The 13,393-nt window shown below is 42.2% G+C and overlaps 1 protein-coding gene across 2 annotated transcripts in view; it reads right to left on the bottom strand.

Annotated features, from left to right (window-relative positions):
* LOC106573506 (nuclear receptor ROR-alpha A) overlaps positions 1 to 13,393 on the bottom strand; it is a 270,918-nt gene that overhangs the window by 95,590 nt on the left and 161,935 nt on the right. For both annotated transcript variants that reach the window (XM_014148624.2, XM_014148625.2), the window contains one exon: positions 8,742 to 8,771. In XM_014148624.2, the coding sequence (XP_014004099.1) occupies positions 8,742 to 8,771 (30 nt within the window). The remainder of the gene's footprint in view (positions 1 to 8,741; positions 8,772 to 13,393) is intronic.

Below are 13,393 nucleotides of genomic sequence, written 5' to 3'. Positions count from 1 at the left end.
ATTTCACCTTCATAGGGCAGAGCACTCAGACATATAGGAGAGAGGAGATAGCATCTGCCAGGGAACAGATGCCCCTGTAATTTATATTGATGAGGGGACTGGCTGGTGTGGCTGCGTAGTAGGGAACTTCCAGGGGTTTGATCACTCAGGCAGGGAGAGGGGAGAGATAAGACAGAGGGATTGGCTCGGTCTCTGGGATCTCTGGGCTAGACAGGCTCTCTGGGCTGGATGGGGAGGGAGGTTTCTCCCGGAGTCTGCTCAGCTCAGACCCCAGACACTCAGCACTGGCCAGCATGGCACTGCAGGAGCCACTATGGGAGAGCCCGGTCTGACTGACAGACTGAATGACTGACAGACTGACTGAAGTGATGGTAGTCAGTGTGTAGTTGTAGTTGGAGAGACATAAATAGTGCTTCATATAGCCAGCCTTTAACCACCATTTTGGGTGGGGCTATATCCACCTTATAACTTTAGTCTAGCCTGACGTACTAGAGCTCCCCTCCTAATCCACCAGATCTTCCCTCAGTCTCTGACCATTAACTGGTCTTTGAACCTTTCCCTGTGCATACACATCCTTTGACTCGGGACTATCGCCTCTTCCTGTTTGCCCGGCACATCAATCATTGATTTGTAAAAGCACTTTACTATGATTACTTTACACAGATCACATTTGAATATTTCTCATTGAAAAGAATGTATGCAGTCCAGCCTCTGCCCAGGACTTTGAACCCAGACTCCTAAATTATACTCTTTGATTTGAGACCCCTTCCGGTGTAGAGGTGCTTAGCTCTGGTCTAATTAAGACAGCAGTTGGGGTATCGGATAAAGGGTCAAAGGACTTTGTATTACCTTACAGAGGAGGGGAGGCCGAAAATCAAACATGCACACTTCAAACAACTCACTTCATCCATCCCTCTGGATGGGCAAATACCTTAACACAATCATCTACTTGACCTTAACATTATTTTCAGAGACAGTTTACGTGGCTGCTTCAGTTAAGGGAAGGCTAGAGGGCTGGCTAGTGCAGCCCGAGGACCATTTCCTCTGTTGTGCTCTGATGTTCAAAACAGCTTTTTAGGTGTGTTTTAAAGGGAGTGATCTAACCCTGCTCTCCCAGTCTGAGATAGTCAGACCGCTCTTACAGAAAAGCCCTCTGGTCTTCCCTCTCCATAAGTTTCATCATGATGATCAGAGTGAAAGAACAGCCTTCAGGGCTTGTCTCTCCCATTCATACACACATAGACAGAGACGCATGTGTACACAGAAACCCATGCACCCACACACACACGCACATTTGGTCAATGTAAATATTGCGTGGCTTCAGTTTAGAGAGACAGAGAATTTCTGAGATGGCTTTCTGTTGGAGTTTACATAGCATTCATAACACCATGCTGTGTCACAAACCATCTCTCTGTATTTCTCTGACAGCATCTCTTTTTCAGAAATACACAGTGCTTGTAGGTAACCCAGCCTCTAAAGGTTACACACTAAAAACAAATTGCTCTATAGAGTGCAAAATAAGGGTTATTTGGCTTGAAACCATAGCAACCATAACTTTTTTGGTGCTATATGAACACTTTTTTGAAGGTTCTATAAAGAACCATGCTCAGAAGGTTCTAAATGTAACCTATAAGGTGCTATAAAGAATATTATCCTAAAGTTTTATAAAGAACCATTAAAAAGGTTCTACAGTGCCTTGCGAAAGTATTCGGCCCCCTTGAACTTTTCGACCTTTTGCCACATTTCAGGCTTCAAACATAAAGATATAAAACTGTAATTTTTTGTGAAGAATCAACAACAAGTGGGACACAATTATGAAGTGGAACGAAATTTATTGGATATTTCAAACTTTTTTAACAAATAAAAAACAGAAAAATTGGCCGTGCAAAATTATTCAGCCCCTTTACTTTCAGTGCAGCAAACTCTCTCCAGAAGTTCAGTGAGGATCTCTGAATGATCCAATGTTGACCTAAATGACTAATGATGATAAATAGAATCCACCTGTGTGTAATCAAGTCTCCGTATAAATGCACCTGCTCTGTGATAGTCTCAGAGGTCCGTTTAAAGTGCAGAGAGCATCATGAAGAACAAGGAACACACCAGGCAGGTCCGAGATACTGTTGTGGAGAAGTTTAAAGCCGGATTTGGATACAAAAATATTTCCCAAGCTTTAAACATCCCAAGGAGCACTGTGCAAGCAATAATATTGAAATGGAAGGAGTATCAGACCCCTGCAAATCTACGAAGACCCGGCCGTCCCTCTAAACTTTCAGCTCATACAAGGAGAAGACTGATCAGAGATGCAGCCAAGAGGCCCATGATCACTCTGGATGAACTGCAGAGATCTACAGCTGAGTTGGGAGACTCTGTCCATAGGACAACAATCAGTCGTATACTGCACAAATCTGGCCTTTATGGAAGAGTGGCAAGAAGAAAGCCATTTCTTAAAGATATCTATAAAAAGTGTCGTTTAAAGTTTGTCACTAGCCACCTGGGAGACACACCAAACATGTGGAAGAAGGTGCTCTGGTCAGATGAAACCAAAATCGAACTTTTTGGCAACAATGCAAAACGTTATGTTTGGCGTAAAAGCAACACAGCTCATCACCCTGAACACACCATCCCCACTGTCAAACATGGTGGTGGCAGCATCATGGTTTGGGCCTGCTTTTCTTCAGCAGGGGCAGGGAAGATGGTTAAAATTGATGGAAAGATGGATGGAGCCAAATACAGGACCATTCTGGAAGAAAACCTGATGGAGTCTGCAAAAGACCTGAGACTGGGACGGAGATTTGTCTTCCAACAAGACAATGATCCAAAACATAAAGCAAAATCTACAATGGAATGGTTCACAAATAAACATATCCAGGTGTTAGAATGGCCAAGTCAAAGTCCAGACCTGAATCCAATCGAGAATCTGTGGAAAGAACTGAAAACTGCTGTTCACAAACGCTCTCCATCCAACCTCACTGAGCTCGAGCTGTTTTGCAAGGAGGAATGGGCAAAAATGTCAGTCTCTCGATGTGCAAAACTGATAGAGACATACCCCAAGCGACTTACAGCTGTAATCGCAGCAAAAGGTGGCGCTACAAAGTATTAACTTAAGGGGGCTGAATAATTTTGCACGCCCAATTTTTCAGTTTTTTATTTGTTAATAAAGTTTGAAATATCCAATAAATTTCGTTCCACTTCATGATTGTGTCCCAATTGTTGTTGATTCTTCACAAAAAATTACAGTTTTATATCTTTATGTTTGAAGCCTGAAATGTGGCAAAAGGTCGAAAAGTTCAAGGGGGCCGAATACTTTCGCAAGGCACTGTATATACAAAAGTATGTGGACATCCATTCAAATGAGTGGATTCGGCTATATCAGCTACACCCGTTGCTGACAGGTGTATAAAATCGAGCACACAACCATGCAATCACCATAGACAAACATTGGCAGTAGAATGGCCTTATTGAAGAGTGACTTTCAACGTTGCACCCTCATAGGATGCCACCTTTCCAACAAGTCAGTTCGTCAAATTTCTGCCCTGCTAGAGCTGCCCCGGTCAACTGTAAGTGCTGTTATTGTGAAGTGAAAATATCTAGGAGTAACTTCGCTCAGCCGCGAAGTGGTAGGCAACACACGCTCACAGAACGGGACCACCGAGTGCTGAATCACATAGCGTGTAAAAAATGTCGCTCCTCAGTTGCAACACTCACGCCCGAGTTACAAATTGCCTCTGGAAGCAACGTCAGCACAATAACTGTTCATTTGGAGCTTCATGAAATGGGTTTCCATGGCTGAGCAGCCGCACACAAGCCTAAGATCACCATGCACAATGCCAAGCGACGCCTGGAGTGGTGTAAAGCTTGCCGCCATTGGACTCTGGAGCAGTGGAAATGGCAAATCTGGCAAATCTGGGTTTGGCGGGTGCCAGGAGACACTAAGTGCCCGAATGCATAGTGCCAACTGTAAAGTTTGGTGGAGGAGGAATAATGGACTGGGGCTGTTTTTCATGGTTCCAGCTAGGCCCATTAGTTCCAGTGAAGGAAAATCTTAACGCTACTGCATACAATGACATTCTAGACGATTCTGTGCTTCCAACTTTGTGGCAGCAGTTTGGGAAAGGCCCTTCCTGTTTCAGCCTGACAATGCCACTGTGTACAAAGCGAGGTCCATACAGAAATGGTTTGTCGAGATTGGTGTGGAAGAACTTGACTGGCCTGCACAGAGCCCTGACCTTAACCCCATCGAACACCTTTGGGATGAATTAGAACACCGACTGCGAGCCAGGCTTAATCGCCCAACATCAGCACCCGACCTCACTATTGCTCTGTATGGACTTGTGGCTGAATGGAAGCACATCCACGCAGCAATGTTCCACCATCTAGTGGAAAGCCTTCCCAGAAGAGTGGAGGCTGTTATAGCAGCAAAGGGGGGTCCATCTACATATTAATGCCAATGATTTTGGAATGAGAGGTTCGACGAGCAGGGGTCCACATACCTTTGGTCATGTAGTGTTTTTAAGGTTCTTTATAGAAACTATATGGCGATTTCACAATCTCAAATGTTCTTTGTAGAATGATTCAGTTTTTAAAAATTCTGATTTAATAGCCATATTAAAATTCCATAGGTTTTATTATGGTGTTTATTAACAAGTTGAATCAGGTTTGGTGGCTCTAGAACAGATGGGGATCCAGGAGGGGAGAATTAAGAACTACTGATTTAGTCAAACGTTCTAAATTGACACAAGGCCATATGTGAGTCTTTCATGAGACAACTTCACTGGTCATAGTCATATATGCTGCTCAAAAAAATAAAGGGAACACTTAACCTGTTGGGTCTAGGGGGCAGCATTTGCACGTCTGGATAAAAAAAATGTACCCGATTTAATCTGGTTACTAATCCTACCCAGTAACTAGAATATGCATATACTTATTATATATGGATAGAAAACACTCTAAAGTTTCCAAAACTGTTTGAATGGTGTCTGTGAGTATAACAGAACTCATTTGGCAGGCAAAACCCTGAGACATTTTCTGACAGGAAGTGGATACCTGATGTGTTGTATTGAGTTTAAACCTATCCCATTGAAAAACACAGGGGTTTAGGAATATTTTGGCACTTCCTATTGCTTCCACTAGATGTCACCAGCCTTTACAAAGTGTTTTGAGTCTTCTGGAGGGAGATCTGACCGAACAAGAGCCATGGAACGGTGATGTCCCATTAGACACCTGGCGCGCTACTTCATGTTGGGTACCCTCGTTCCAATACGTTATAAAAGGCTATGCATTCGTCCACCTTGAATATTATTCATGTTCTGGTTAAAAAGGCCCTAATGATTTATGCTATACAACGTTTGACATGTTTGAACGAACGGAAATATATTTTTTCCCCTCGTTCATGACGAGAAGTCCGGCTGGCTTACATCATGTGCTAACGAGACGGAGATTTTTGGACATAAATGATGAGCTTTTTTGAACAAAACTACATTCGTTATGGACCTGTGATACCTGGAAGTGACATCTGATGAAGAGAATCAAAGGTAATGGATTATTTACATAGTATTTTCGATTTTAGATCTCCCCAACATGACGTCTAGTCTGTATCGCAACGCGTATTTTTCTGGGCACAGTGCTCAGATTATTGCAAAGTGTGATTTCCCAGTAAGGTTATTTTTAAATCTGGCAAGTTGATTGCGTTCAAAAGATGTAAATCTATAATTCTTTAAATGACAATATAATATTTTACCAATGTTTTCTAATTTTAATTATTTAATTTGTGACGCTGACTTGACTGCCGGTTATTGGAGGGAAACGATTTCCTCAACATCAATGCCATAGTAAAACGCTGTTTTTGTATATAAATATGAACTTGATAGAACTAAAAATGCATGCATTGTCTAACATAATGTCCTAGGAGTGTCATCTGATGGAGATTGTAAAAGGTTAGTGTATCATTTTAGCTGGTTTTATGGTTTTGGTGACCCTGTCTTTGACTTGACAAAACATTACACACAACTCTTGTAAATGTACTGTCCTAACATACTCTAAATTTATGCTTTCGCCGTAAAACCTTTTTGAAATCGTAAAACGTGGTTAGATTAAGGAGATGTTTATCTTTCAAATGGTGTAACATAGTTGTATTTTTGAAAAATTTGAATTTTGACATTTATTTGGATTCAAATTTGCCGCTCTTGAAATGCACCTGCTGTTGATGGAGTGCACCACGGGTGGCACGCTAGCGTCCCACCTAGCCCCAAGAGGTTAAACAACACATCCTAGATCTGAATGAAAGAAATAATCTTATTAAATACTTTTTTCTTTACATAGTTGAATGTGCTGACAACAAAATCACACAAAAATAATCAATGGAAATCCAATTTATCAACCCATGGAGGTCTGGATTTGGAGTCACACTCAAAATTAAAGTGGAAAACCACACTACATGCTGATCCAACTTTGAGGTAATGTCCTTAAAACAAGTCAAAATGAGGCTCAGTAGTGTGCGTGGCATCCACGTGCCTGTATGACCTCCCTACAACACCTGGGCATGCTCCTGATGAGGTGGCGGATAGTCTCCTGAGGGATCTCCTCCCAGACCTGGACTAAAGCATCCGCCAACTCCTGGACAGTCTGTGGTGCAACGTGGCGTTGGTGGATGGAGCGAGACATGATGCCCCAGATGTGCTCAATTGGATTCAGGTCTGGGGAAAGGGCGGGCCAGTCCATAGCATCAATGCCTTCCTCTTGCAGGAACTGCTGACACTCCAGCCACATGAGGTCTAGCATCGTCTTGCATTAGGAGGAACACAGGGCCAACCGCACCAGCATATGGTCTCACAAGTGGTCTGAGGATCTCATCTCGGTACGAAATGGCAGTCAGGCTACCTCTGGCGAGCACATGGAGGGCTGTGTGGCACCCCCAAAGAAATGCCACCCCACACCATGACTGACCCACCGCCAAACCGGTCATGCTGGAGGATGTTGCAGGCAGCAGAACGTTCTCCACGGCGTCTCCAGACTCTGTCACGTCTGTCACATGCTCAGTGTGAACCTGCTTTCATCTGTGAAGAGCACAGGGCGCCAGTGGCGAATTTGCCAATCTTGGTGTTCTCTGGCAAATGCCAAACGACCTGCACGGTGTTGGGCTGTAAGCACAACCCCCACCTGTGGACGTCGGGCCCTCATACCACCCTCATGGAGTCTGTTTCTGACCGTTTGAGCAGACACATGCACATTTGTGGCCTGCTGGAGGTCATTTTGCAGGGCTCTGGCAGTGCTTCTCCTGCTCCTCCTTGCACAAAGGCGGAGGTAGCGGTCCTGCTGCTGGGTTGTTGCCCTCCTACAGCCTCCTCCACGTCTCCTGATGTACCTGCCTGTCTCCTGGTAGTGCCTCCATGATCTGGACACTACGCTGACAGACACAGCAAACCTTCTGGCCACAGCTCGCATTGATGTGCCATCCTGGATGATCTGCACTACCTGAGCCACTTGTGTGGGTTGTAGACTCCGTCTCATGCTACCACTAGAGTGAAAGCACCGCCAGTATTCAAAAGTGACCAAAACATCAGCCAGGAAGCATAGGAACTGAGAAGTGGTCTGTGGTCACCACCTGCAGAACCACTCCTTAATTGGGGGTGTCTTGCTAATTGCCTATAATTTCCACCTGTTGTCTATTCCATTTGCCCAACAGCATGTGAAATTTATTGTCAATCAGTGTTGCTTCCTAAGTGGACAGTTTGATTTCACAGAAGTGTGATTGACTTGGAGTTACATTGTGTTGTTTAAGTGTTCCCTTTATTTTTTTGAGCAGTGTATATAATGTTTAATAGCATAACACAACATATTAGTTAAACTGGAATGACACTCTCACTCACAGTTGCACAAAAAGAGCTGTGAGAAAACCACACCCCAACATATTTTAATGACCCGCCGCCCCTACATTTTAATTATCGCTAAAAGAGGAAAGAACCCTTTTTTGAACTGCAAAGAACTTTTGAAGAGCTTAAAGGGTTCTTTGGGTCACTATGGTTCCACATAAAACAATCACCCTTCTCAAAGAACCCTTGATGAACCCTCATCTTTGTTTTGTCAGTTGCAAGCATTGCAGAGAACAAAGAGGAGCTTCAGCAAACTGTCTGGCTGGGATATCAGAGCATGATTTCAGACAGTCATATGACTGCATATAATTTCAATTTCCTCTCTGGCGTTATTAAAATATTCTCTCCAGTTCTACACACAGATAGGGAATAATGAAGAATAGCAAAAATGAAAAAAAGTTGAGTTGAGAAAATGTGAAAGTATAAGGTTATGCTTCTGTTGGAGGTCAATGTGTGGTATGAGAACGGTATTCCCAGTACACACAGCAAGCCGACTGTAGTAACAGTAGTAATACAAAACACAACATTCATTTAATCTTCTTTTCATCCTAAGTATAAGGTATAGGATGAAAAGGTATACTTAGGATGAAAAGAAGATTAAATGAATGTTGTGTTTTGTATTACTACTGTTACTGCAGTCGGCTGTGTGTACTGGGAATACCAGTACACACAGTACAAACTTTTTTTCATTTTTGCTATTCTTCATTATTCCCTATTAATGTGTGATTTTAAAATGTGGTTTTATAAAAGTAGGCGAGTTATGTTGTTGTATTCAATTATTATCATGCAATAATCTAGGCTAATATACATATTGTTATGCGTTTTGGTATTAATTTCAAGTTGAATACATGTTTTCAAATGGTTTGTACTCACAGGTATGTGTCTTCTTTGTTACTGAAATACCTGAAAAACAGAGAGAAACAGATTTATTAAAACTTCCATTAAATCTGTAAATTAAGGACAGTCATACAATATCCCCAGGCCTAACTTAACCCCTTTGCGCACCATGGCTGTGTTGCTATGTGACTGGGCTGCTGTGGCCCTGTAGTGCTCCAGTCTGTCTCTCGGCTAGATCACAGAGGTCACAGAGGACCCATGTAGGCTCAGCGCAGTGGTGTGATTGGCTCTACGACTGAAAAACCCATAGGAACAACCCTGGCAAGGTGGCTCCAACCCCACAGACAACAGCATCCAGATCGCGTAAATTCATACAAAAACAAACCAAGTCCGGAATACAAATCTGCACAAACATGGTAATGCCCCCACGTGTGACCTCACAAGGCCTATAGTCAGTACATGAGTAATTATTTTCCCCAGAGCGGGAAACGGCAGCACTGTAACCTCACTGTGAGTCAGACCTGTGTTCTGAGGGTGAGGCGGAGCAGGAGAAGGAGCGGGACTGGCAGTCCTCAGCTTTCCCCCCTTCGGGTGTCAACTCATCTGATGAGCCTCCCTGGTCTAATGCCCTGGGAGCCCGACGCGGGACATCGCACAGCCAACCATGGGCCCCAGTGGGTCCGGATGCTCATGCTTTGCAGGGTGAGAGCACACTAATAGATCCCACATGTCATGCGGAAGCAATGGCACATTTTTCTACAGCTTGCAGCTGAAACTCAGGGGATGACGGGCTGACATGATTCAATAATTCTCGTTGGGGGATAAAAGAGCGACTGGCCGGAGATAACAATGTTTCAGACATGTTTGAGGGGAAAGACCAACGAGGGGGGAAACAAATAAGCCCGTCAGCTTTCTGTACACAGAAACACATCTGATATCAGGTCCAAGGAGCAGAAAGAAAGAGGGGAAACTGTAGTGGGGCGAGATGATAACCTTGTTGGACTGTGATAGAGACAGCGTCACACGCTTTGAACCTAAAACGGTTCTACGGCTGTCCACATAGGAGAACCATTTGAAGAATCCTTTTGGGTTCCAGGTAAAATCCTTTCCATAGAGGGTTCTACATGGAACCCAAAAGAGTTCTACCTGAAACCAAAAAGGGTTCTAGCTGGAACCAAAAAAGGTTATCCTATGGGGACAGTCGAAGAGCTCTTTTGGAACCCTTTTTTTTCTAAGAGTGCAGGACTAACTAGCGTGGGATCATAGTGTGTGGTCAGTCACGATTCATGGTATTATCTAGAGAAATAACCATGTTTTACCATTTCAAAAAGCAAAGTACAGGAGACTCCATTTGGTTCCCTCCACCCTCAAGGCTGAAAGTGATTAAAATTGGACCTGACGTTGTGAATGTAATTGAATTAGTTTCTATTGTCATGTTTGGATTATTTCAATAGCTCTTAACGAGCTCAGCAGTTTGACGTGTTGTTGTATTGTATTTGTAATGGAATTTCCTTTTTAGAGTGACCAGGACAAATCTGTCTATTGGGCGGTCCGCTTATCACGATACAATATTATCACGATACTTAGGTGCTGATAAGATATGTATTGCAAATCTCATGATTCTCACGATGAATTGTGATTTTATTGCGATTCGATTTTCCAAATATATTGCTCACCATATGTCTACTGCAGAGGGACAAGAGAGAGCTATGAGAAAACGAGTTTTGATCAGTCATGAAAATAAAAGTGTTGAGAACAAATTGTCTCCCTATTTAAAAGGAAGATGAAGAACAAGCTATGAAGGAACAATACTTGAGTTTTGGTGCAGGTACAGCCAACTTGCGCAAAAATAATATTGCGATATATCGTCAAAAATAATATCCCGATATGTAACTATATCCATTTTTTTCCCACATCACTTCTTATCAGATGGGAAAATGTCTGTGTCCTGTTGTTTCATAGACATTTAGGAATGTGGTAATTAGTATCTGGGTGTGATGTCCTTTCTTTTGTTTTCGCAAGAAAACTGCAAATTAATGTTAATTTAGGTTGGGGGTGAGTTTCCGTTTTTTCATGTATAAAAGGTCTTGAGTATCCTTTGGTTCATCAATATCTTGTCTGCAAACTCCAGTGTAAAAACACTTTCTCTCTAGGAGATGATTCTGAACTGAAGACACGTGTAACCACTTATTGGTGATAGAAATTGACTCCGTCTTATTTTGTAATGTATTCCATGAACACTCCTATTTTGGAAGTGTTAATTCATTCGTGACTAAAAAATCTATTAATTGATTCGAGTAAATGCATTCCTTATTTATAAAGTAACTATTTGTTTGACTACATGTTCATAATGTTATATTTGTAAATCCTAAATTGTACAGTTATTTACACTACACATAGCAAGCATATGCTTGTGTTTTAACTTCACATCTCTGAGCTAAACTTGACTGAATTAATTAATGCTGGAACTTGGATTGCCCAGATTAGCTTTTAGTATCCAGACATCAATAATTGCCTTACTGTCATCTTAAGTGTAATTATAAATAATAGGAATGGTAAGGCAATACTATATCTTGCTAGACCCACAAGAGACACTTCAGGCCTATTGCATTTATTCACATGGAGTCAGATTGATAAATGTAGTTTATTATTCGACATCATTTTAACTCAACTACAAAACAGCCACCTAGGGGCCAAGGCTCTGTGATCAGACTCACGGCCAAACACTGTCTGTCGAACTGTGACATTACGCAAGGATAAAAAACGGTAATCCTCCTTTAATATCTCAATCAAATAACAGGGTATTCAGTGTGGCAGTCAGTGTTAGCCTCATAGGCCATGGGGGAATGGTGGACTCAACATGCTGTGTTAATGGATGTGTTGGGCAGAAAAAACCTTGTGTGTTGAAAGGCTAGAGGACTTAGAACTCTAACACCATGTAAGGAACCTCTCTGGTTTCATGTTGTGGAAATAGAGTATCAGGAGTGCATATCAAAATGGGAGCTATTTATTGGCTTCTCTTCAGATCTTATAAACTGTATTATAGACACATAAAACAGACATTCTGACATTGGCGCAATCAGGCTCTGGTTATTGTTAGATATAGGATTCTAAGGCATGAGTTGTACTCCAGATATTTTACAGAAGACGCACAACACAATTGGTAGAAAAAGCAGGGCTAATTCCTATTCTGCCCAATATGTCACAATATTAAATCAGCTTTCTGTTCCACAGAACTCGGAAATACAGTACCAGTAAAAAGTTTGGACACACCTACTCATTCCATGGTTTTTCTTTATTTTTACTATTTTCAACAACAACAAAAAAAGTGTTAAACAAACCAGAATGTATTTTATATTTGAGATTCTTCAAAGTATCCTTGATGACAGCTTTGCAAACTCTTGGCATTATCTCAACCAGCTTCATGAGGTAGGCACCTGGAATGCATTTCAATTAACAGGTGTGCATTCTTAAAAGTTAATTTGTGGAATTTCTTTCCTTCTTAATGCGTTTGAGACAATCAGTTATGTTGTGACAAGGTAGGGGTGGTATACAGAAGATAGCCCTATTTGGTAAAATACCAAGTCCATATTATGGCAAGAACAGCTCAAATAAGCAAAGAGGAACTACAGTCCATCGTTACTTTAAGACATGAAGGTCAGTCAACCCGGAACATTTCAAGTTTCTTCAAGTGCAGTTGCAAAAACCATCAAGCACTATGATGAACCTGGCACTCATGACGATCGCCACAGGAAAGGAAGACCCAGAGTTACCTCTGCTGCAGAGGATAAATTCATTAGAGTTAACTGCAACTCAGATTTCAGCCCAAATAAATGCTTCACAGAGTTCAAGTAACAGACACATGTTCTGAGGAGACTGCGTGAACCAGGCCTTCATGGTCGAATTTCTGCAAAGGAACCACTACCAAAGGACACCAATAAGAATAAGTGACATGCTTGGGCAAAAAGAAACACAAGCAATGGACATTAGACAGGTGAAAATCTGTCCTTTGGTCCGATGAGTCCAAATTTGAGATTTTTGGTTCCAACCGCCGTGTCTTTGTGAGACGCAGAGTAGATGAATGGATGATCTCAGCAAGTGTGGTTCCCACCGTGAAGCATAGAGGAGGAGGTGTGATGGTGTGGGGGTGCTTTCCTGGTGACAATGTCTGTGATTTATTTAGAATTCAAGGACACTTAACCAGCATGGCTACCACAGCATTCTGCAGCCATTCGCCATTCCATCTGGTTTGCGTTTAGTGGGACTATTATTTGTTTTTCAACAGGACAATGATCCAACACACCTCTAGGCTGTGTCAGGGATATTTGACCAAGAAGGAGAGTGATGGAGTGCTGCATCAGATGACCTGGCCTCCACAATCACCCGACCTCAAATCAATTGAGATGGTTTGGGATGAGTTGAACCGCACAGTGAAGGAAAAGCAGCCGACAATTGCTCAGCATATGTGAGAACTCCTTCAAGAATGTTGGAAAAGCATTCCTAGTGAAGCTGGTTGAGAGAAGGCCAAGAGTGTGCAAAGCTGTCATCAAGACAAAGGGTGGCTACTTTGAAGAATCTAAAATATAAAACACTTTTTTGGTTACTACATGATTCCATATCTGTTATTTCATAGTGTTGATGTCTTCACTATTATCATACAATATAGAAATAGTCAAATAAAGAAAAAC

Source organism: Salmo salar, chromosome ssa16 (assembly GCF_905237065.1).
Source record: "Salmo salar chromosome ssa16, Ssal_v3.1, whole genome shotgun sequence".
Lineage (NCBI taxonomy): Eukaryota > Metazoa > Chordata > Actinopteri > Salmoniformes > Salmonidae > Salmo > Salmo salar.
Note: the sequence above shows the minus strand (reverse complement) of the source record. Positions and strands in the feature narration are given on the sequence as shown.